Consider the following 24,907-nt stretch of genomic DNA (forward strand, 5'->3'; position numbering starts at 1 on the left):
AAAGTACCTGCATTTTGTTTTATGAAATTATGAAACAATACTTGTCAAGAAAGATTTATTTATTTATTTTAGAATAGGTAGAAGTTTGTCTACAGTCAGTGTCAGTTTGTCAAGTATATTTGTAAAAGATGAGTTTTTAGTTGTTTTTTGAATGAAGCGAGAGATGTTGCTGATCGGACTCCTATAGGAAGATCATTCCACCAGCAGGGAGTATTAAAGGAAAATGAGCGGGTATGTGATTTAGTGCCCTTATGTGAAGGTGCCGCTTCTTTGTTGAACGTAATGGTCTAGATGGGGTGTAGGAATTCAGGAAGGTGTGAAAGTATGCCGGTGCTGTGCCAGTGAAAGATCTGTAAGTGAGTAGTAGTGACTTATACATGACACGCACTTCAATAGGTAGAGATGAAGAGCGGCGTTACATGAGCCCTATTAAGAGTCATTGGAAAGAGTCAAGGAAACAGAAAAACAAGGCTACTTGGATAGAGTGCACACTTACTACTAATGTGTTCACAGGATAACTAATTGTTTGTACCCAGTTCAGTTTGCTGTAGTCTTCTGGTCACACATGATGTTTGATGTGAATTGTCTCTGTTAACAGATATTGATGAATGTGTTGTGAACAGTCGTCTGTGTGATAACGGTCTTTGCCGAAATGTTCCTGGCAGTTATAGCTGCTCTTGTCCCTCTGGGTTCACCTTCAGACATGATACAGAGACGTGTGAGGGTGAGATATGACATCTTTACACATCATACAACACACAGACTCTCTCTCATGTTCACTAAGACTGAAAACATGCTGTAAACACTTTGTGTTGTCAGTACTGGGGGCAGAAATGTCTGAGCAGATGTCTGTTAATGTCAGGTGCAGTGGTAGAAAATGTAATGTTTGGTCTATATAACAACAAAGCTTGAAGTAGGGTCTCATCATGAACTCTCTGCTTGTTTTGTGTTAAGATGTGAATGAGTGTGTGAGGTCTCCATGTGTTAATGGCGTTTGTAAGAACAGTGCTGGATCTTTCACCTGTCAGTGCTCACTGGGAAGTAAACTGGACTCAACAGGACTCATATGTGTCGGTAAACACTCCTTCATGTCTCGCCCCCTTAACATCAATTCAAATTCATTCTTTTTAATGTTTTTTATTTTTATTTTCTTGTCATGTCTGCGTGTTGACTATACAATGTTTTTTACACATTTAATGTTTTTATACTATAAGAAACCATTGCTATTCCTCTGGGTTTTCACAGACACTATGAAGGGCTCTTGCTGGTTAACTCTCCAGGACGGTCATTGTGAAGTCAATGTTAATGCAGACACGCTGAGATCTGAATGTTGTGCTACACTGGGATCGGCCTGGGGCAGTCCATGTGAACCATGCCAAACGGGTATGACAAACATTGCTGCTTATTATTACACCTACACGAGTTTCAACACCAATTCTACTTTACTATACTAAAATAAATTTTATATACATTTATTACACGGCTCTCTAAAATGCTTTATTCTGATTGGCCAGTCGCGACATTCCAAGGTATGTTATTCTGAGATAACAACCGTTCAGAACTAATAACACATAGTGTGGCCATTCGTGCCAGTTCCGCCCGAAAACATCCCGAACATGTTTTCGGATGCGTTCTCCAGAAGTCGCATTGGTCGACCACATACGCCATTAAAGTTTAATATTTCGGGTTCAATTTTAGAAACGCAACTGTTACATTTCAAGGTAAGAATGAAACTACAATGATTGTATGTCTTAAAATAAATAAATCCTACATTTCTAATGTATTTTAACTTAAATGCGATAACCTCAATGACGTATGCGGTCGAGCAACGCAACTTCCGGAGAACGCACCTGAAAACATGTTCAGGACGTGTCCGGCGGAACTGGCACGAATGGCCACCCTAATAACACATAGTAACCCACAATGCTGCAAATAATTTTGACAGGTACAGTTTAATATATGACATTATATTTACAACTGATTAAATCAAATGATGCCAGATACCTTAATGAGGTACTATAGTTTGGACCTCTTATTCTAACCAGGTTCTGTAAAATATCCTGATCCGTGCATGACACTTTTCCCAACAGGACATACAAAACTCTTATGTCATAGTGGGCATTCGTTCCAAAAAGTGTCATTCCATGATGTCTCGGATACCAATGTAACATCTGTTCCTTGTGATAGGGAATGAGACGCTCTGTCTCATTGCTAAAGGTGTCACGATTTCGATTTTAAATCGAAATCAATCGAAATTAAGTCAGAACCTTCGAATTAAAAAAGGGGATCGTCGATGCTGCCACGTCCCCATGTCACGTTTGGTCGGCTTGCCAAGTGGGGAAAAAAGCTCTCAGATATTTATATTTTAAACACGAGGGATGTATTGCTACAACTCCTTGTAATGCATATCTTAAACAGGATTACTACCCAGTGATCTGACTTCGGACAGAGCGCAGCTCTCTGCACGTGCGTGAGAATGAGGCGCCAAGATGCAGCGGATTATATTTTAAACAAAAGTGATGGTTTGCCTCAGCTCGCATGAAACGCATAAAACTGAACAAATACGTAAGGATTACTACTTTAGTTTATGTTTAGACTTTGGACAGATGCGAGAGCGCGTGCACGTGAGATGGAGAGAAGCGCAGCTGCTTATGACACGTCGGATTTATTTTTAGATGCTAGGAGTCCAAGACCCGCGCATTAAGTCCATGTGGGTGCAAGAAGGAATCCTCTCTCTACAAGCTCTCTCACGTAAAGTGAAGCCCACAAACCCCCATGCGAGGAAAAGCATGCAATGTGCATGTTAATGTGAAACTATAATAGTAATAATAATAAATATTAAAGGCATAGCATTTTTTGTCTTTAAATCGAATCGTGCCCTTAGAATCGAAATGTAATCGAATCGAGGATTTGGAGAATCGTGACACCGCTACTGTAACGACACAAATAAGGGGAAGGAAGCAAGCGCAGACGATCAACACAGATTTATTGTAAATGATGGTATGAACAGAGAAACAACAGAACATGTGACAGAGTCCAGGATGATGGCGATGGTGATCGAAGGTCTACGGTGGCTGAAGAGTGATGAAACGTGAAGTCGGTGATGAGTGTGATAAAGGCCAATGGACGAAACCAGGAACGGACCCAACACTCACACGGAGACGACAAACACGAACACTGATCCAATGTACACGAAGACGAGAGACGATAATCCAAGTGGTACTGCTGGAACATGAAATGAGGATCTGACAACAGGAAGAGAACTGAGTGAGTATATGTAGCAGATGGGTAATGAGGACCAGCTGGAACGAGGCAATCATACACAGGTGACAACACTTAATCAAACGAGCACATGGCAGAGGTGAGTGAACAAACAAACACACACACACACGACACGGAGGAAACAGAGGATTTCCTATCGTGACAGTACCCCCTCCCCTAGGAACGCCCCTTGGCGTTCCCAGCCTGCTTTACCTGAAGATTGTAATCATCAATAAGGCGGTGATCCAGTATGTCCCGAGCTGGAACCCACCTTCTCTCCTCCGGACCGTAACCTTCCCAATCCACCAAGTACTGAAAACCGCTTCCCCTCCGTCTAGAGTCCAGAATACGATTAACCAAATATGTGGTTTCCCCATTAACGATACGAGGCGGTGGGGGAACCGGGGCAGGCGGATTAAGACGGGAAAAAATCACCGGTTTAATTTTTGACACATGAAAGACGGGATGAACCCTCCTGTACGCCGGTGGAAGGCTAAGACGCACTGTTACCGGATTAATGATTTTGGTAACAGAAAACGGGCCAATAAATTTGGGAGCAAGCTTATTCTAAACGGAACGCATCGGAATGTTCTGGGTTGAAAGCCACACTCTTTGACCGACGACGTATCGGGGAGGCTTCGACCGGTGGCGATCGGCCTTAGCCTTGGTGCGCGACCTTGCCTGGAGCAGAGCTCTATGAGCTCTGGTCCAGGTGCGGTGACACCTCTGGACTAGTGCGTTTGCGGAGGGGACCGACACCTCGGATTCAGTACTGACAAAATTAGGTGGTTGGTACCCTAAACTACACTTAAATGGAGACATGCCCGTAGATGACACCGACAGAGAATTGTGTGCGTACTCCACAATTGAGAGTTGTTGACACCAGGACGAAGGATTGTTGGAAACCAAACACCGCAATGCCCTTTCGACATCCTGATTGGCTCGCTCGGTTTGACCATTGCTCTGGGGATGGAACCCAGATGAAAGACTAACAGTCGCCCCTAACGATTTACAAAATTCTCGCCAAAATTTGGACACAAATTGGGGACCCCTGTCAGAAACCACGTCTGTCGGAAGGCCATGTATACGGAAGACGTGGTCAATGACAGTTACCGCTGTTTCCTTGGCTGATGGCAATTTGGGCAAGGGAATGAAATGAGCCGCCTTCGAGAACCGGTCCACTACGGTTAAAATCACCGTATTACCCTTAGAGGGTGGGAGGGCGGTAATGAAATCTAGCGAGATGTGGGACCAGGGTCTCGAAGGGACAGACAGCGGTAAGAGTAACCCATCTGGAGGTCGATTGGAAGTCTTACCAACAGCACAAACCGAGCAAGCCAAGACGAAATCGTGGACATCACGAGCCATACCAGGCCACCAAAATCGTTGCTTGACTAGAAATTTAGTTCTACTAACCCCTGGGTGACAAGCAACACTGGAACAATGACCCCACTGGAGAACGTCTGACCGTAACCCCTCCGGCACAAATAAACGGTTCGGTGGGCAACGAGCCGGGGGCGTTACCCCTTCTAAGGCAGTCAAAACCTTCGATTCGACCTCCCATCTGAGCGCAGAGATAATGATGGTCTCCGGTAAAATGGGCTCGGGAGTAGCAGTACGATCGGAACGCTCAAAAAGACGGGATAAAGCATCGGGTTTGATGTTTTTGGAACCCGGCCGGTAAGAAAGTGTAAAATCAAAACGACCGAAAAACAATGCCCACCGAGCCTGCCTGGAGTTAAGTCTTTTGGCAGTTCTAATGTATTCGAGATTTTTATGGTCCGTCCATACCATGAAAGGTACACCCGACCCTTCAAGCCAGTGACGCCACTCTTCCAGTGCCAATTTGACGGCCAACAACTCCCGATTGCCAATGTCATAGTTAACTTCCGCAGGAGATAAACGATGAGAATAATACGCGCAAAGATGAACCTTTCCGTCTGAGGATGCGCGCTGGGATAACACTGCTCCTACCCCCACCTCTGACGCGTCGACCTCCACTATGAATTGACGTGAGCGATCAGGGGTGACAAGAATAGGAGCTGAAACAAAGCAGCTTTTCAGTTTGGCAAACGCAGCCTCAGCTGCGTCTGACCACCTGAACGTCAAACTAGGGGAGGTCAAAGCGGTCAGAGGTGCGGCTAGTTGGCTGAAATTGCGAATGAAACGCCGATAAAAATTGGCGAACCCCAGAAATCTCTGCAGGGCCTTGCGAGACTCTGGAGATGGCCAATCTACCACAGCCTTAACCTTCTCAGGATCCATGCGAACACCCTCAGTCGAAATGATGTGTCCTAAAAAAGAAACAGACTGTGCATGAAAAACGCATTTCTCCGCCTTGACAAACAATCCATTCTCTAGCAACCGCAGAAGCACTCGTTGTACGTGTTGCACGTGTTCCTGGAGAGACGAAGAAAAAATCAATATGTCATCCAGGTAAACATATATGAACTGATCGACCATGTCTCGCAACACGTCATTAACGAGTGCTTGGAAGACTGCTGGCGAGTTAGATAGCCCGAAAGGCATCACGCAGTACTCAAAATGGCCACGAGGGGTGTTAAAAGCAGTCTTCCATTCGTCCCCCTCCCTAATGCGGACCAAATGATAAGCGTTACGTAAGTCCAATTTAGTGAAGAGAGACGCTCCCTGCAACCTCTCAAAAGCTGAAGACATAAGCGGCAAAGGATAAGTATTCTTTACCGTTATGTTGTTCAACCCTCGGTAGTCAATACAAGGTCGCAAGGATCCGTCCTTCTTACCCACAAAAAAGAACCCCGCCCCCGCTGGAGAAGAGGAAGGGCGAATGAACCCCGTTGCTAGAGAACTGGATATATATTTCTCCATGGCCGCCGTCTCTGGAATAGACAAGGAATATAACTTGCCCTTAGGCGGAGAGGTACCTGGCAATAACTCTATCGCACAGTCATAGGGACGATGAGGAGGAAGAGAATCAGCCCGCGACTTACTGAACACCTCCTTCAGGTCGTGGTACTCTGTGGGCACGTTAGTCAAATCCACTGCTTCCCCCTGAAACACAGACTCAGAAACATTAACACCAGCAGACAAAAGACAAGACAAATGACACTCCTCGCTCCAGCTAACCACAGATCCGAGACGCCAATCAATCCTGGGGTTGTGTCTATGGAGCCAAGTGTGACCGAGAACAATGGGAGTCTGAGGTGAGTCTGTGATGAGGAATGAAATCTTCTCCGTGTGATTACCAGATGTGATGAGTGAAACAGGAATGGTGGTCTGAGTGATGACTGGAAGCTTGTGTCCATCAAGTGCAAAAGGTGCAATGGGGTGTTTGAGGGAGGTGAGAGGAATCTTGATCCTACGTGCGAAGTTGAAATCCATGAAACTACCCTCGGCCCCCGAATCCACCAAAGCGTGCTGATCCAGTGTGTGGGTGGACCACCGTAGTCTCACCGGAAGGAGTGTCGATGTAGATGAGGTCTTCCTGGCAGAGATCCCACCCGATAGTAGCCTCAGATGTACTATCGGGCTTGATCTTTTACTGGGCAGCGCTGGATGCGATGTTCTGGGCTGCCACAGTATAAGCACAGTCCAAGGGATCTCCGCCTGATCCTCTCCTCCCGGGAGAGCCGAGCTCGCCCCACCTGCATGGGTTCCAGATCTTCAGGTGGGCTGACCGCAACCTCTGGCCGCCGAAGCTGAACCTCTGGACTGGTTGTGCGAGTGCTCCTCCCCCTCCGTCTGGCTGCTTGGTCTAGCCGGTTGTCAATCCGGATAGTGAGGTCGATGAGACCATTGAGTGAAGGGGGGAGTTCCACGGCTCGAATCTCCTGTTGGATGCGGTCAGCCAACCCATGCAGGAAATGATCCCACTGCGCCTCTTCGTTCCACTTACACTCCGCCGCCAGGGTGCGGAACTCGATGGAATAATCAGATACGGACCTATCCTCCTGCCGTAGGTCCGCTAGCAGTCCATCGCTTGGAAAGCTCGACCCATCTCATCTATCGCTTTCTCTTGACGATCCATACGACCCACAGTGCGTTGTAAAAATTCCTCCAGATGAGATGGGGAGCGATCGCCTGCTGCTTCCATGATGGTCAGATCCTACTGTAACGACACAAATAAGTGGAGGAAGCAAGCGCAGACGATCAACACAGATTTATTGTAAATGATGGTATGAACAGAGAAACAACAGAACATGTGACAGATGTCTGGCCGCCTCCCTCCCGGCGACGGAGCGGTCGAAGACCCGTCTCATCTCCTCCGAAAGGGCGTGGAACGAAGCACAGCAATGATCTTGATTCTCCCACACGGCCGTCCCCCAGAGGGCAGCCTTCCCCGTGAGTAGGGAGAGAACGAACGCCACCTTCATCTCCTCGGTGGTGAACGTACGGGGCTGCAAGGCGAAGTGCAGAGAACAATGAGAAAGAAAAGATCGACAAAACTTAGGCTCACCCGCATATTTCTCAGGAATGGGGAGGCGTGGCTCGGACTGGGGAGAACCCCCAGTGGCGATCGGCGGTGTGGGAGGCGTGGGGGGCGCAGTGGGCGGCGGTGGATGATGTTGTTGAGCCTGGAGAGCGAGCTCGGAAACCTTCGTCACCATCGCTTGGAAAGCTCGACCCATCTCATCTATCGCTTTCTCTTGACGATCCATACGACCCACAGTGCGTTGTAAAAATTCCTCCAGATGAGATGGGGAGCGATCGCCTGCTGCTTCCATGATGGTCAGATCCTACTGTAACGACACAAATAAGTGGAGGAAGCAAGCGCAGACGATCAACACAGATTTATTGTAAATGATGGTATGAACAGAGAAACAACAGAACATGTGACAGAGTCCAGGATGATGGCGATGGTGATCGAAGGTCTACGGTGGCTGAAGAGTGATGAAACGTGAAGTCGGTGATGAGTGTGATAAAGGCCAATGGACGAAACCAGGAACGGACCCAACACTCACACGGAGACGACAAACACGAACACTGATCCAATGTACACGAAGACGAGAGACGATAATCCAAGTGGTACTGCTGGAACATGAAATGAGGATCTGACAACAGGAAGAGAACTGAGTGAGTATATGTAGCAGATGGGTAATGAGGACCAGCTGGAACGAGGCAATCATACACAGGTGACAACACTTAATCAAACGAGCACATGGCAGAGGTGAGTGAACAAACAAACACACACACACACACACATGACACGGAGGAAACAGAGGATTTCCTACCGTGACACCTACTCATTGCCATAACTCCTTGTATCTGTAAGCGCTCGTTTCACTTTTTTCAAACTAATGTCAAACTCCTGCTATTATATCGTTTTTTATGGTGCCATTTCCTTGTAAGATGGAAAGGCATGTTAAGTTTAATATGATATCTGTTAATAATCATATAATTGACTAATGTTCAGTAGACAAAAACAAATTTGGATACAATTTTATTAGATTACAATCTATTTATAAGGACAATAAAATTTATAGTGCTGGACAAAGATTAATCGTGATTAATCGCATACTAAATAAAAGTTAATTTTTGTATAATATAAGTGTGTGTGCTGTGTGTAGTTATTATGTATATTTAAACACACATACATACATATATACATTTCAGAAATATTATATATATATATATATATATATATATATATATATATATATATATATATATATATATATATATATATATATATTTATTATTTATATATACACATGACAAGTACACACAGCACAAACTTGTATATTACACTAAAAATAACTTTCATTTTGTATGCTATTAATCGCGATTTGTCTTTGCCCAGTACTTAAAATTTCCAATAATACCATATATTCTACTCTATTTACACTATGGGCCAGATTTACTAAACTTTATAAACTTTAGAGTTGTTTGCTAATAATGATTGTACACTGGTCTGTTATGGTGGCGACATCTCCAAGCCCCTAAACATGACACAACACAAAATGAAACTTGATTGGTTCTTTGCGTGTCGTCGGTCATATGGCCTCTTGGGCTGTAAATGACCAATCAAGACAAGTTCAAAACCACCCCAATGACCAAACGCAAGATATGCCACTCACATACCTAATAAAATACATGTTTTATACTCACTGTTTACACACAATTTGATTGTAAGCTTGCCGTACAACTGCTTTGCCAAAACCCACATGATCACAGTGATCTTTCTCTATACAGATCCTGTATGTGAAAAAGGATTTGCTCGACCAAAAGGTTCCATATGTGAAGGTAACAGACTGTACATTCATGAGTTCATTATCACTCCAATCTGTAATTGTATTCATGTTAGCTTTTGTTTATTGTGAGAAATGTCACTTTCTTTAGCCAGCTCTTATATTTGTCTGTATGTGTGTGTGTGTGTGTGTGTGTGTGTGTGTTGAGATGTGAATGAGTGTGAAGTGTTTCCCGGTGTGTGTCGTGATGGTTATTGTATAAACACCCGAGGATCTTTTGAGTGTCGGTGTTCTGATGGTTTGGTGTTAGATGTTACGGGACGTCTCTGTGTGGGTGAGTGACTCTTTATCTTCACATCTGTACCAACAGATTTTGCATCTGTTCTTAGTATTATTACACACTTTTTTTTTAAATACAACTGTTTATAACATGTTGATAAATGAGTACATACAATGCTGATGTGAAATGTTTGTTCAGACATTCGTTCAGAGTCCTGTTACATGACATATGATGAAGACGTGTGTACACAGCCGGTCCCTGGACGTTTTCGTATGGATGTGTGTTGTTGTACGGTGGGTTTGGCCTGGGGTAAAGTCTGTGAGTTATGTCCACAGCCCGGCACAAATTGGTATAGCGCTCTGTGTCCGAGAGGACCGGGATTTGCTAACAAAGGGGAAGTGCTCACCAACAGACCTGTCTATAAAGGTGAATTAAATGAAAAATAAATATCTGCCTTTATAAAGTCAAGTTTATCTAAACAAGAGTTTATTTCCCTCTTCGTCAGACATCAATGAGTGTAAAGTGTTCAGCAGCATCTGTACTTTTGGAAAATGCCGGAATACCGTGGGAAGCTTCCGATGTCGTTGTGACAGTGGGTTTGCGCTGGATATGAATGAACGAAACTGCACGGGTGATGATGTGTGTCTGTAAAGATAAGACAACTCAATAATTTTCCATCATTTAAAAAAGATATATTTCAATACTTGTGTTTGAATTTCCACAGATATTGATGAGTGTATTATTTCCCCTGATGTGTGCGCTCATGGGACGTGTGTGAACACACTGGGCAGTTTTCAATGTGAATGTTTTCCTGGCTATGAGAGTGGATTTATGATGATGAAGAACTGCGTAGGTAAGTCATGCTTCACAGACAGATCAAATCAAAGGCGTAATTTTGATTTTGACATTGGTGGGGAGGTAAATAATGTCATTGTCTTAATCTTAGGTGTTGTATTTATTAATGTTAAACGTATTAAGAACAACAAATATAGAATAGCCTATTTTATTTGTATTTTTTTATGATGCCAGTAAAAAGTCTGACTGGGTAAGTAAAATACTAAACCATGATGATTTCCTCTCAATGTGCTCCAGCAGAAAAATATATATAAAAAATTATACTTATACTTTGGCTAACCAAACACAAACATTAGGGGAAGATTTTGAAAACATTAGGGGATCGTTTGAGAAGCCAAAAATTGTTTGGGTGGTAGCCTGCCTGTATATTCATGCACATTGTGTCTTGTTCAGGCTGAGCTTTGCCGCTTAGTGAATGCAGCCTACTTCAAACATTTAGCGAGTAAAGACAAAACCAATCATAAAGTGGCGTAGGTTAAAGAGGCGGAACTCAAAAAAGGCATAGCCAATCATATTAGCGATGTGAGTTGCAGAGTCTTATTGCAGAGAACGAAATCAGATAACTGTTAGCGATATTTTTACAGAATGAGATTGTAAAAGAGTTTTAACCTCATTTAAATGATTCCTGATTAAATTCATTTTAAATAAAATAAGTAAGAAAGCACAAGCAACAGATGGACATCAGTTGTTATATATGAATACAGATTAAAGGGGACAGAGAATGAAAAACCATTTTTACCTTGTCTTTGTTGAATAATGGTAGTCTACCCACATTCACAAACATACAAAAAGTTCTAGACATGCTAAACATCTCAGTCTCATAGAAATTTCTCTCTTAGAAATGTCAGCCAGAAAACGGCCCAATCTGAAAAACTGATGCTTATGACATCACAGGCATCTAACTGCCCCTCCACTTTAAAATAATTGGCTACATTTTTTGAGTGGCAGCAAAGTCAGCCAATCATGAATGAGATTGCAAGTTAATCCAGTAGGGGGAGCCAAATAGGTGCAAAACCACTTGTTTAAAATCCCCCACCTTAATAGAGCTATCTGAGAGAGGTTTTTAGGAAGCTTCTAAGGCATTACAGACCCAAACAAACATTTTTTGTCTACATGTCACATCACAGAACAAGGATAAATACCCGGTTCAATCATTCTATGTCACCTTTAATTGTTTGGTTGTAATTATTGCTAGAGACAATTCAGTCTGCCCTGAAAATTAGGAGCATCCCTACCCAAATCGACACCCTTGGATACAATAATAAACCTTATTATAGGATGACACTTCCTATAGTTTTGCTGAATGGTTGTGAATCATCATCAATCATCACCCTGCTGGAAAAACCACCAGCAAGACCAGCATATGTTGTGTTTTGGTGCTGGTATGCTAGGCACACATCATTATTATAAAGATGTCAAGGTTGTTGTAAAGATGTCGGTCTTACCGGTATGTTACTGGTGTGGTTGTACCTCTTCTACAGTCCTTGTTTATGGATAAATATGTTGTCGTTGCGTATGAGTGTAGTGTATAGTGTGACTACAGTATATAATCTTCATACCATGAGCTCTGATGGCTCCATTGACAAACTCTGTCAGTTCTTCATTAAGACACAGATGGATCCCTCAGTTCAAAACTATAGATATAACCTTCAGTATGGTTTGTGTGTTGATGTTGTGTAGATATTGATGAATGTGAGCGAGACCCTTCACTCTGCAGTGGAGGTGTTTGTGAAAACACTGATGGTGGCTTTCAGTGTTTGTGTCCAGCTGGTCTTCATCTGTCTGGAGACGGCAGCGTCTGTGAAGGTAAGAGCTTAACCCCTTAACTGGCGCAGGGTGGGGGTTGATGTACACCTTCAAATGAATATAACTTTGGTCTAGAAGCCTAATCCTGGTCTTGTTTTAAAGAATTAAAAAATTGTCATAGCAGTTTACATTTATTGTTATTAGCAAAAATAATGCAATAAAATATATATTTTATACATAAAATTATCACAAAGAATGTTTGTGTACACTTTTAGTGGTTTTACCAACAACGTTTACTAGGTGTCAACAGTTTGTTGCATACTCTTGTCATAAATAACTATCACAGCATTATTATTAGCCTCCACATAAAGCCTGGGACTGCCAGAACTCTGCCACCATGACAAAATACAAATATAACATAAGACTTCAAGGCAGAGTCCTGACAGTACCCCTCCCTCAAGGGACGCCACCTGGTGCCCCAAAAGGTAACACACAAGAAGAATACATGACAGATAATTAACATGACAAGACTAAGAACACATCAGAATAAAACATAACAAAAGGTGCCAAAAACAAGATAAAATACAAAACTAAACACACTTAAGTCCATGATGTATAAAGAATATTGTCCAAGGGGGTGCGGGGCGAACTTGATTAAATTGTTTACACATGCTTTACATTTTGTCTTCATCAAAACCTTTATGGGTGATTTGATTGAATCTAATGGATGATTGTGGTTGACTGTGTGTGGAGCTGAATCTGATTTCTGTTTGTCTTCAGATGTGAATGAGTGTGAGTCCAATCCAACACTGTGTCATAATGGGAGATGTGTAAATATAATGGGAACGTACCAGTGTACCTGTAGCTCCGGTTACCAAACAACACCTGACAGAAAAGATTGCACAGGTAAAACTAGAGATGCTTCACAGTCATCTCGCACCTTACTAATCAAACCTACAATATTGTTTTGTAATATCATTTTAATTTGGTGCCTTCTTTCATCTGCTTATTTTATGTTACCTAACTCTCGTTTTATCTCTGTTTTGTACTTTTGTCTCTCCACGATCTTAAGCGTTGTGTTAATAGACTTTAATCCATCTTTCCATCCACACTTGAATAAAGATGAAGTGATAGTGTATTGTTGTTTCAGATATAGATGAGTGTACTATAGAGAACGGAGGATGTGAGCTGTACTGCAGTAATACAGAGGGAAGTTATCTCTGCAGCTGCAGTCAGGGTTACGTACTGACCCCAGATCAGCGCACATGTGCAGGTTTGTTTAAAACATCTGCTCTGCTATTAATAAACCTGGCAGACCAGTATTAAGATTTCTCTATAAAGTGAATTCATTTCCTCCTAAGAAATATACCCAACCCAAAATCACCCAAATGACATGTACCTGAGGTGCATAAATAATTTTTTATACAAATCAGACATTTATTTATTTATTTTTATGAAAACACACACCTGGATTTGTGATTGCATAGCTCACACAGTTTAAAGGCACATTATGTCATACACAGAGCAGCTAATAGATAATGACGTTCCTTGACAAATATTTTCATTACATATTATTTTATCGATTCAATGTTACAGCCTAAATGCAGAATATATGAAACATGTCTCTGTTTACACACTTTTCTGTTGAAGAATGTGAGTTTTTAAATATATGGTCAATAAAAATCCATGTCTCTCTTTCTCCAGATGTGAATGAATGTGAAGAAGATGTTGATATCTGTGAAGGTGGTCAGTGTGTTAATGTTCCTGGAGAATATCACTGTCTGTGTTATGAAGGATTTATGGCATCTGTGGACATGAAGACGTGTGTCGGTATGAAAGATTTCTGCTCACACATATCAGAAATGTGATGCAGATATTACTGCATTGACACAATCATATTTTGTTTGTTTGATTCGTGCAGATGTGAATGAGTGTGAAGTCAAGCCTAACATCTGTGTGTTTGGGGAGTGTGAGAACATCAAGGGCTCTTTCGTCTGTCATTGTGAGATGGGTTACTCGGTAAAGAAAGGAACCTCGGGTTGCACTGGTAAGAACTGATCTAGTAAACATTACAGTAACACATCACATCAGACATTCAGATGATAACAGTAGACTTGAGACTAATGTATATCAGGCTATTATGATTATGTACTGTATATTCTGATACAGATGTTGATGAGTGTGAGATGAACGCTCATGACTGTGATACACACGCTTCATGTGTTAACACTAAAGGACATTACTACTGCTCCTGTATAGACGGATGGTCAGGTGATGGGCTCAGATGCGCTGGTGGGTATTATTTTACTTTAACCATGTTATTTGCTTCAAGGAGTGCAGCTTCTGTAATATAAATACATTGTTTAGCCGGATAGAGACAATGTTGGATATGTTTTGTTTGTAGATATAGATGAGTGCATGGAGAGATCAGACGTCTGCAGTCCAGATGCTGAATGTGTGAACACTGTTGGCTCGTACTTCTGTCAGTGTTCACATGGTTTCACTGGAGATGGATTTACCTGCTCAGGTCCATCATTCATATGTCTGTCTGTCTGTGTCTGTCTGTCTATCTGCCTGTCTGTATGTGTGTCTGTCTGTCTGTCTTTGTCTGTCTGTGTCTGTTTATCTATGCGTATGTGTCTGTCTGCCTGACGCTGTCTGTCTGTCTGATTGTTTGTCTGTCTGTCTGTGTCTGTCTGTCTGTCTGTCTGTCTGTCTGTCTGTCTGTCTGTCTGTGTCTGTCTGTCTAATTTGTATGTCTATGTCTGTCTGTCAGACTGTCTGTCTGTCTGTCTGTGTCTGTTTATCTATGCGTATGTCTCTGTCTCTGTCTGTCTGAAGCTGTGTCTGTCTGTCTGATTGTCTGTCTGACTGTCTGTCTGTCTGTCTGTGTCTGTCTGTCCCTGTCTGTCTGTGTCTGTCTGTCTGTCTAATTTGTATGTCTCTGTCTGTCTGTCTGTCTGTGTGTGTGTGTGTGTGTGTGTGTGTGTGTGTGTGTGTGCGTGCGTGCGTGCGTGCGTGCGTGCGTGTGTGTGTGTGTGTGTGTCTGTCTATCTGCCTGTTTGTATATGTGTCTGTCTGTCTGAAGCTGTGTCTCTCTGTCTGATTGTCTGTCTGTCTGTGTATGTCTGTCTGTCTAATTTGTATGACTATGTCTGTCTGTATGTCTCTGTCTGTCTGTCTGTGTCTGTCTGTCTAATTTGTATGTCTATGTCTGTCTGTCAGACTGTCTGTCTGTCTGTCTGTGTCTGTTTATCTATGCGTATGTCTCTGTCTCTGTCTGTCTGAAGCTGTGTCTGTCTGTCTGATTGTCTGTCTGACTGTCTGTCTGTCTGTCTGTGTCTGTCTGTCTGTGTCTGTCTGTCTGTCTAATTTGTATGTCTCTGTCTGTCTGTCTGTCTGTCTGTGTGTGTGTGTGTGTGTGTGTGTGTGTGTGTGTGTGTGTGTGTGTGTGTGTGTGTGTGTGTGTGTGTGTGTGCGTGCGTGCGTGCGTGCGTGCGTGTGTGTGTGTGTCTGTCTATCTGCCTGTTTGTATATGTGTCTGTCTGTCTGAAGCTGTGTCTCTCTGTCTGATTGTCTGTCTGTCTGTGTATGTCTGTCTGTCTAATTTGTATGACTATGTCTGTCTGTATGTCTCTGTCTGTCTGTCTGTCTGTCTGTCTGTCTGTCTGTGTCTGTCTATCTGCCTGTTTGTATGTGTCTGTCTGTCTGTCTGTCTGAAGCTGTGTCTGTCTGTCTGATTGTCTGTCTGTCTGTCTGTCTGTGTCTGTCTGTCTGATTGTCTGTCTGTCTGTCTGTCTGTCTGTGTCTGTCTGTCTGTCTTATTTGTATGACTCTGTCTGTCTGTCTGTCTGTCTGTCTGTCTGTCTGTCTGTCTAATTTGTATGACTCTGTCTGTCTGTCTGTCTGTCTGTGTCTGTTTATCTAAGCGTATGTGTCTGTCTCTGTCTGTCTGAAGCTGTGTCTGTCTGAAGCTGTGTCTGTCTGTCTGTCCGTGTCTGTCCGTCTGTCTGTGTCTGTTTATCTATGTGTATGTGTCTATCTCTGTCTATCTGAAGCTGTGTCTGTCTGTCTGATTGTCTGTCTGTGTCTGTCTGTCTGTGTCTGTCTGTCTGTCTAATTTGTATGTCTATGTCTGCCTGTCTGACTGTCTGTCTGTCTGTCTGTCTGTGTCTGTTTATCTATGCGTATGTGTTTACTCTGTCTGTCTGTCTGAAGCTGTGTCTGCCTGTCTGATTGTCTGTCTGTCCCTGTCTGTCTGTGTCTGTCTGTCTAATTTGTCTGTCTGTCTGTCTGTCTGAAGCTCTGTCTGTCTGTCCGTCTGTGTCTGTCTGTCTGATTTGTCTGTCTATGTCTGTCTGTCTGTCTGCCTGTGTCTGTTTATCTATGCGTGTCTGTCTGTCTGTCCGTCTGTCTGTCTGTCCGTCTGTGTCTGTCTGTCTGTCTGATTTGTCTGTCTATGTCTGTCTGTCTGTCTGTCTGTCTGTCTGCCTGTGTCTGTTTATCTATGCGTATGTGTCTGTCTGTCTGATTTGTCTGTGTCTGTCTGTCTGCCTGTGTCTGTTTATCTATGCGTGTCTGTCTGTCTGTCTGTCTGTCTGTCTGTGTCTGTCTGTCTATGTCTGTCTATGTTTGTTTGTCTGTGTATGTGTCTCTCTGTCTGTGTCAGTCTTTGTCTATATGTGTGTCTGTCTGAGTCTGTTTGTGTTTGTGTATGTCTGTCTGTCCATATGATCCCAAATCAATTCTGATGCTGTTTGATCTTCTGCAGATATGGACGAGTGTGCAGATGATGTAGATCTTTGTGAAAATGGTCAGTGTCTGAATGTTCCTGGTGGATATCGCTGTGAATGTGAGATCGGCTTTACACACACTCCTAACAGCAGAACATGTCGAGGTACACACACACACACACACACACACACACACACACACACACACACACACACGCACACATTTTATTCTGTACTAACTGTATATTCTATTCCCCTAATCTACCCCAGTCCCTAACCCCAACCATCACAAAAACCTGCTGGCAGTCTTTAATCTATGAAAAACTACAGACATTCAGTTTATGGGGACATTTTCTGTGCAAATTATACTACTATACACATATACAAATACAAACACACACAGTATCTGTCACTGAGCAGGTGTATTTGTTGTAATGAATGATGTGTGTTGCAGATATAGACGAGTGCTCTTTTAAAAACATCTGTGTGTGCGGCACATGTCAGAATATCCCGGGAATGTTTCGCTGTATCTGTGATGATGGATATGAGCTGGACAGCACAGGTGGAAACTGCACAGGTAAACACAGTATTTATAATGTCATGAACACAGTCGATGTTCATTAGTGTTGTCTGATGACTGATGTTGTTGTGTGTGTTTCTTTTGTGTGTTAGATGTGGATGAGTGTGTGGATCCTCTCAGATGTGTTAATGGTCATTGTAAGAACACAGCCGGTTCATATCAGTGTATCTGTCCCACTCACTTTCAGCTTAACCCCACTGGAGTCGGCTGTGTTGGTAAGAGCGATGACTGAGAAGTAATGCTCCCGATGATATGAATGGTTGTATTATTAATGTGTGTGTGTTCATTGTTTTGTGTGTCAGACACACGAGCTGAGAGCTGTTTTCTGGATGCGGCATCTCATAGACGCAGCGGGTTGATGTGCGATAGTGAGGTGGGATTTGGAGTCAGCCGTTCGTCGTGTTGTTGTTCTTTGGGACGAGCGTGGGGGAAACCCTGTGATCTCTGTCCTCGACTCAACACCTGTACGTATATTACATATCACTTCAGTATTTTCACACTGTTAAGTGTTTGGTAAAGAGCTGAGGGTTGTGTCATGTGTTTCTAGCGGATTATAACTCACTTTGTCCTGGAGGAGAAGGATTCAGACCAAACCCCATCAGTATCATCCTGGAAGGTAAAAAGCTACACACAGTCAGCGTAACACCTCATATTTAAGTTAGTTTCGAAAGAAACATTGACAGTCATTTGAATCCAATGATGCTGGTGGACAGGGCACTGGTTGTATCTGTGATATTGTTGGCTTTAAGCTGTATATATTTAGGAATATTTGTTGTTTTCAGACATTGATGAATGTCTTGAGCTGCCCGGTCTGTGTCAGGGTGGAGACTGTATCAATACATTTGGCAGTTTTCATTGTGACTGTCCAAGTGGATTCTCCCTTAACCCAGACACTCGCTTCTGTGAGGGTAAGACATGAATCACTTAGTGTAATACTAATGTAATAATGCATTATTAACCTTAAATTTACTTCACTGATTACTTATAACTTAGCTTGTTTGGCTCTCTATATCCCACTATTCTTACAAAATCTTTCTTATAGTCCTTTATATGTCGTTTGATATTTGAATCTTGTTATCAGCACGGTGTGTGACTTTATATTATGTGTGTTTTAGACATTGATGAGTGTTTGTTCAGGCCTGAGGTTTGTGGTCCAGGCACCTGCTACAATACATTGGGCAACTACACATGTGTCTGTCCACAGGACTACATACAAGTGAATGGAGGAAACAGCTGCATGGGTATATGGGAGTTACATTTACACTGATTTATACACTGATCTTACATATCTGTAAACAATCATTTATCTACATTATCCAATAGGAATATTGTGTGTGTAGACGTTTATGAATGATGGACTTCTTGTTGTTGTTGTTTCAGATATGAGAAAGAGTTTGTGCTATCGTGAATATAAATCCTCCACCTGTAAACACCAGCTTACCTTTAACACCACACAGAGACTCTGCTGCTGTGCCTACAATGTGGGCAAAGCATGGAGTAAACCATGCCAGTCTTGCCCGATTCCTGGCACAGGTCAATAAAACCAACAGACGCACAATTCAACAATTAATAATTATAGTTTGTAAAATACAGCTAATATTTATATAATAAATATTTTAGGTAGCTTTCGAAGTCTTTGTGGTGGTGTGACTGGTTTCAAGATTGACATTGAAACAGGAAAACCAAAAGGTAAAGCACATGCCAGTACAGAACATTTGCATATAGATACTTTACTCAACAAAAGTATTGCAAGCTCTGTGGATGCATGTATTGAGCAGCACAAAATGAGCACAAAAAAACACTTTGTATACCTAATGTCTCTCAAAGTCTTTTCTTCTGATTTCAATAAGATCATCTTTGGTTTGTTAAATTACAATTCTTGCAAATAATTGATACAAACTGGTATATGCAACCGCATTATTATATCAATGTATTTTCTTTCCAGTGTTATCCTGACATGATTATAGTGCAGTCTAAAATGACTGTCTAGTTATTTATTTATTTTTTCATTTTTCTGATCATTTCAGATATTGATGAATGTCGTGAAATCCCTGGCATCTGTGCTCATGGTTTGTGTATCAATCATATCGGCAGTTTCCGCTGTGAATGTCCCACAGGCTTCAATTACAATGACCTGCTGATCACCTGTGAAGGTCTAATGGATACTGTTAATGTGTCATTATATAAGTGTATCACCCTATCATACATCACTCTATTAGTGTACTGTATGACTGCAACACTCTATCGCTGTATCCCTCTATCATTGTATGACTTGTCTCACTCTCACTGTATCACCTTTTTAAAAATATCACTCTCACTCTATCACTCTCACTGTATCATTTTCACTGTATTACTATATCACTCTCACTTTATCATTCTCACTGTATCACTTTATCACTCTCACTGTATCATTTTCACTGTATTTGTAAAATCTCTTTGTCAACCACTGGTTGGATTGCTGAAGGCTACAGGTTGCTGGTCAAGACAACGATATCTCAAGAAATGTAGGTTTGTTTATTGAATAAGAAATGTGTGGTTCTGAAACAGATCAATAAAGTACAAACATGAATATATAAGTAAATATTACAATGGTTAAATAAATCCACTAGTAAACAGATTAATAATGAATAACAACTAATACACTACAACGGCATTTATACTATAATTACAACTACTTATATTATAAACATAAACACAAACATGTAGAAAGCGTGTTATTTATGTGCATGCACAGTTCACGTGCTTGTCTCTGTCGTGCACGTGCAATGGCGCTGCTATTATGCAAAACTTGCGCATGTGCGTTGTTAACGTGTAAAGAACCATTTATGATTTTAAATGAATAAATATAAACATATACATAACAAGAATGCTGACCGGAGGAAGTAATAGTTGATTGGATATATTATCGTCGAATAACAGTTTAAGTGTAAACATCTGCATGTTATCACACCAGTCATAACTATAATATGTAAACGTCCCATAAAGTTACTTATATACATATATCTGATTACTTACATCGTGATGCACGCACACGTATACATAATCAATAAACACTTCAATAATTTGGCACTTAATCCACATGTTTCGGTCTATAAACTATTTACAACGTGCAGCCAACTCCGCTATACAGTTCTCTCTCCCGCTCCGTTACCTGGCAACTTCAGAGCGAACTTTTGGAAGGGTCCATTGCTGATGATACGATAAGGGTGTTTGGGAAAGTCCATGTATTTGGCATATAGTTTCTACAGTATTACTATATCACTCTCACTGTATCACTATATCACTCTTACTGTATCATTCTCACCCTATCACTCTATCACTCTCACTGTATCACTCTATCACTCTCACTGTATCATTTTCACTGTATCACTATATCAATCTCACTGTATCACTATATCACTCTCACTGTATCATTTTCACTGTATTACTCTATCACTCTCAATGTATCATTCTCACTGTATCACTATATCACTCTCACTCTATCATTCTCACTGTATCACTCTATCACTCTCACTGTATTATTTTCACTGTATTACTATATCACTCTCACTGTATTACTATATCACTCTCACTGTATCATTTTCACTGTATTACTATATCACTCTCAATGTATCATTCTCACTGTATCACTATATCACTCTCACTCTATCATTCTCACTGTATCACTATATCACTCTCACTGTATCACTATATCACTCTCACTGTATCATTTTCACTGTATTACTATATCACTCTCAATGTATCATTCTCACTATATCACTATATCACTCTAACTGTATCATTTTCACTGTATTACTATATCACTCTCACTGTATCACTATATCACTCTTACTGTATCATTCTCACCCTATCACTCTATCACTCTCACTGTATCACTCTATCACTCTCACTGTATCATTTTCACTGTATCACTATATCAATCTCACTGTATCACTATATCACTCTCACTGTATCATTTTCACTGTATTACTCTATCACTCTCAATGTATCATTCTCACTGTATCACTATATCACTCTCACTCTATCATTCTCACTGTATCACTATATCACTCTCACTGTATTATTTTCACTGTATTACTATATCACTCTCACTGTATTACTATATCACTCTCACTGTATCATTTTCACTATATCACTATATCACTCTAACTGTATCATTTTCACTGTATTACTATATCACTCTCACTGTATCATTCTCACCCTATCACTCTACCACTCTCACTGTATCATTCTCACTGTATCACTATATCACTCTCATTGTATCACTCTCACTGTATCACTATATCACTCTTACTGTATCATTCTCACCCTATCACTCTATCACTCTCACTGTATCACTCTATCACTCTCACTGTATCATTTTCACTGTATCACTATATCAATCTCACTGTATCACTATATCACTCTCACTGTATCATTTTCACTGTATTACTCTATCACTCTCAATGTATCATTCTCACTGTATCACTATATCACTCTCACTCTATCATTCTCACTGTATCACTATATCACTCTCACTGTATTATTTTCACTGTATTACTATATCACTCTCACTGTATTACTATATCACTCTCACTGTATCATTTTCACTGTATTACTATATCACTCTCAATGTATCATTCTCACTGTATCACTATATCACTCTCACTCTATCATTCTCACTGTATCACTATATCACTCTCACTGTATCACTATATCACTCTCACTGTATCATTTTCACTGTATTACTTTATCACTCTCAATGTATCATTCTCACTATATCACTATATCACTCTAACTGTATCATTTTCACTGTATTACTATATCACTCTCACTCTATCATTCTCACTGTATCACTATATCACTCTCACTGTATTATTTTCACTGTATTACTATATCACTCTCACTGTATTACTATATCACTCTCACTGTATCATTTTCACTGTATTACTATATCACTCTCAATGTATCATTCTCACTGTATCACTATATCACTCTCACTCTATCATTCTCACTGTATCACTATATCACTCTCACTGTATCACTATATCACTCTCACTGTATCATTTTCACTGTATTACTATATCACTCTCAATGTATCATTCTCACTGTATCACTATATCACTCTCATTGTATCATTCTCACTGTATCACTATATCACTCTCACTGTATCACAATATCCCTCCCGCTGTATCATTCTCACTGTATTACTATATCACTCTCACTGTATCATTCTCACTGTATCACAATACCACTGTCGCTGTATCACTCTTGCTGTATCATTCTCACTGTATCACAATATCACTCTCGCTGTATTATTCTCACTGTATCAAAATATCATTCTTACACTATCACTCTTACTGTATCACTATATCACTATATGGCTGTATTGCAGTACTTATAATTAACACAATAATTTGAATTTTTTTATTTATAAATTTAAATGATGTCATAATTGTTTGAGTCTGTAACTGATGTGTTTTTATGTTCAGACATTGATGAATGCAGCAGTCTGGGTCGTGTATGTCAGAGATATGCAGACTGCATCAACAGTCCAGGCAGTTACCAGTGTGAATGTTCTGATGGATATATCCTCTCACCAAACGGAGCCTGCACTGGTGAGACCGCAACCGTAACTTTAAAATCATTTCATTTATGACCAAACACTTCACTGGATATCATCACATCTTTATAACTTCATAAACACACTGAATTTCAGATCGTAATGAGTGTGTGGAAACACCCGGTGTGTGTCATCATGGAGATTGTGTGGACCTTCCAGGAGGATATGAATGTGTTTGTCACAACGGCTTCATGGCAACACCAAACGGCAGGATGTGTACAGGTGAAGATCAGCTCCTATTATCTGCTGTATGTTGCCGTCTGGCTCATAAGGACTCATAAGTCTGAATGTTATCTGCAGATGTGGATGAGTGTCTACAACAGCCGTGTGGAAACGGCACATGTAAAAACTCTGTGGGGTCATTTAACTGTATCTGCCATCCTGGATTTCAGCTCACCCATAATACCTACTGTACAGGTATGGTTCTTACTCGAAGGAAAAGGATTTAAATGTGCACATTGACATTTTTATCATAGAGTTGTTTTGAAATGGTTTCAGCAGATGTTTATAGTTTGAAAGTCAAACTTGTAGTTTTAAAACAAACAGTAATTTTCAGGTGAGACTGGGTGTTTTCTGTAATAAACCATTGGTGTGAATGTGTAATAAGATCTAATGGTGGGTGTCTCATTCTTGTCTTGTGTTGTTTGATAATTTCTAGATATTGATGAGTGTGAAGTGTTTCATGGAGAGCTGTGCAGACACGGTCAGTGTGTTAATAATATGGGATCCTTCAAGTGTCACTGTAAAGACGGTTATGAACTTACTTCTGATGACAAGAACTGTAGAGGTGAACAAACTACTTTAACTCTGATTAGGGTTAGATTTATGATGTATATCACACTTACTTTTGTCTAAACCAACTAAGAGATGAGAAGTATTACTCAGAGAATTACTGTATAATCTACAAAAGAGATGTAGTGGTCAATATACTCACCTAAAGGATTATAAGGAACACCTGTTAAATTTCTCATTAATGCAATTATCTAATCAACCAATCACATGGCAGTTGCTTCAATGCATTTAGGGGTGTGGTCCTGGTCAAGACAATCTCCTGAACTCCAAACTGAATGTCAGAATGGGAAAGAAAGGTGATTTAAGCAATTTTGAGCATGGCATGGTTGTTAGTGCCAGAGGGCCGGTTTGAGTATTTCACAATCTGCTCAGTTACTGGGATTTTCACGCACAACCATTTCTAGGGTTTACAAAGAATGGTGTGAAAAGGTGAAAAACATCCAGTATGCGGCAGTCCTGTGGGCGAAAATGCCTTGTTGATGCTAGAGGTCAGAGGAGAATGGGCGACTGATTCAAGCTGATAAAAGAGCAATTTTCACTTAAATAACCACTTGTTACAACTGAGGTATGCAGCAAAGCATTTGTGAAGCCACAACACACACAACCTTGAGGCGGATGGGCTACAACAGAAGAAGACCCCACCGAGTACCACTTATCTCCACTACAAATAGGAAAAAAAGGCTACAATTTGCACGAGCTCACCAAAATTGAACAGTTGAAGACTGGAAAAATGTTGCCTGGTCTGATGAGTCTCGATTTCTGTTGAGACATTCAGATGATAGAGTCAGTATTTGGCGTAAACAGAATGAGAACATGGATCCATCATGCCTTGTTACCACTGTGCAGGCTGCTGGTGTAATGGTGTGGGGGATGTTTTCTTGGCACACTTTA

General features: G+C 41.2%; 1 protein-coding gene across 1 annotated transcript in view; it reads left to right on the forward strand.

The window, feature by feature from the left end:
* fbn2a (fibrillin 2a) overlaps nt 1–24,907 on the forward strand; it is a 110,409-nt gene that overhangs the window by 67,214 nt on the left and 18,288 nt on the right. The window contains exons 19-47 of the mRNA XM_073816293.1: nt 599–724; nt 955–1,074; nt 1,246–1,383; nt 9,433–9,483; nt 9,637–9,762; nt 9,907–10,134; nt 10,214–10,339; nt 10,433–10,561; nt 12,244–12,369; nt 13,090–13,215; nt 13,460–13,582; nt 14,014–14,139; nt 14,231–14,356; nt 14,479–14,601; nt 14,714–14,836; nt 17,081–17,206; nt 17,497–17,619; nt 17,715–17,837; nt 17,925–18,086; nt 18,170–18,238; nt 18,405–18,530; nt 18,738–18,863; nt 19,003–19,155; nt 19,243–19,311; nt 19,650–19,775; nt 23,094–23,219; nt 23,321–23,446; nt 23,525–23,641; nt 23,883–24,011. Of these exons, the coding sequence (XP_073672394.1) occupies nt 599–724; nt 955–1,074; nt 1,246–1,383; nt 9,433–9,483; nt 9,637–9,762; nt 9,907–10,134; nt 10,214–10,339; nt 10,433–10,561; nt 12,244–12,369; nt 13,090–13,215; nt 13,460–13,582; nt 14,014–14,139; nt 14,231–14,356; nt 14,479–14,601; nt 14,714–14,836; nt 17,081–17,206; nt 17,497–17,619; nt 17,715–17,837; nt 17,925–18,086; nt 18,170–18,238; nt 18,405–18,530; nt 18,738–18,863; nt 19,003–19,155; nt 19,243–19,311; nt 19,650–19,775; nt 23,094–23,219; nt 23,321–23,446; nt 23,525–23,641; nt 23,883–24,011 (3,618 nt within the window). The remainder of the gene's footprint in view (nt 1–598; nt 725–954; nt 1,075–1,245; nt 1,384–9,432; nt 9,484–9,636; nt 9,763–9,906; nt 10,135–10,213; nt 10,340–10,432; nt 10,562–12,243; nt 12,370–13,089; nt 13,216–13,459; nt 13,583–14,013; nt 14,140–14,230; nt 14,357–14,478; nt 14,602–14,713; nt 14,837–17,080; nt 17,207–17,496; nt 17,620–17,714; nt 17,838–17,924; nt 18,087–18,169; nt 18,239–18,404; nt 18,531–18,737; nt 18,864–19,002; nt 19,156–19,242; nt 19,312–19,649; nt 19,776–23,093; nt 23,220–23,320; nt 23,447–23,524; nt 23,642–23,882; nt 24,012–24,907) is intronic.

Source organism: Paramisgurnus dabryanus, chromosome 11 (assembly GCF_030506205.2).
Source record: "Paramisgurnus dabryanus chromosome 11, PD_genome_1.1, whole genome shotgun sequence".
NCBI classification, from domain to species: Eukaryota; Metazoa; Chordata; class Actinopteri; order Cypriniformes; family Cobitidae; genus Paramisgurnus; species Paramisgurnus dabryanus.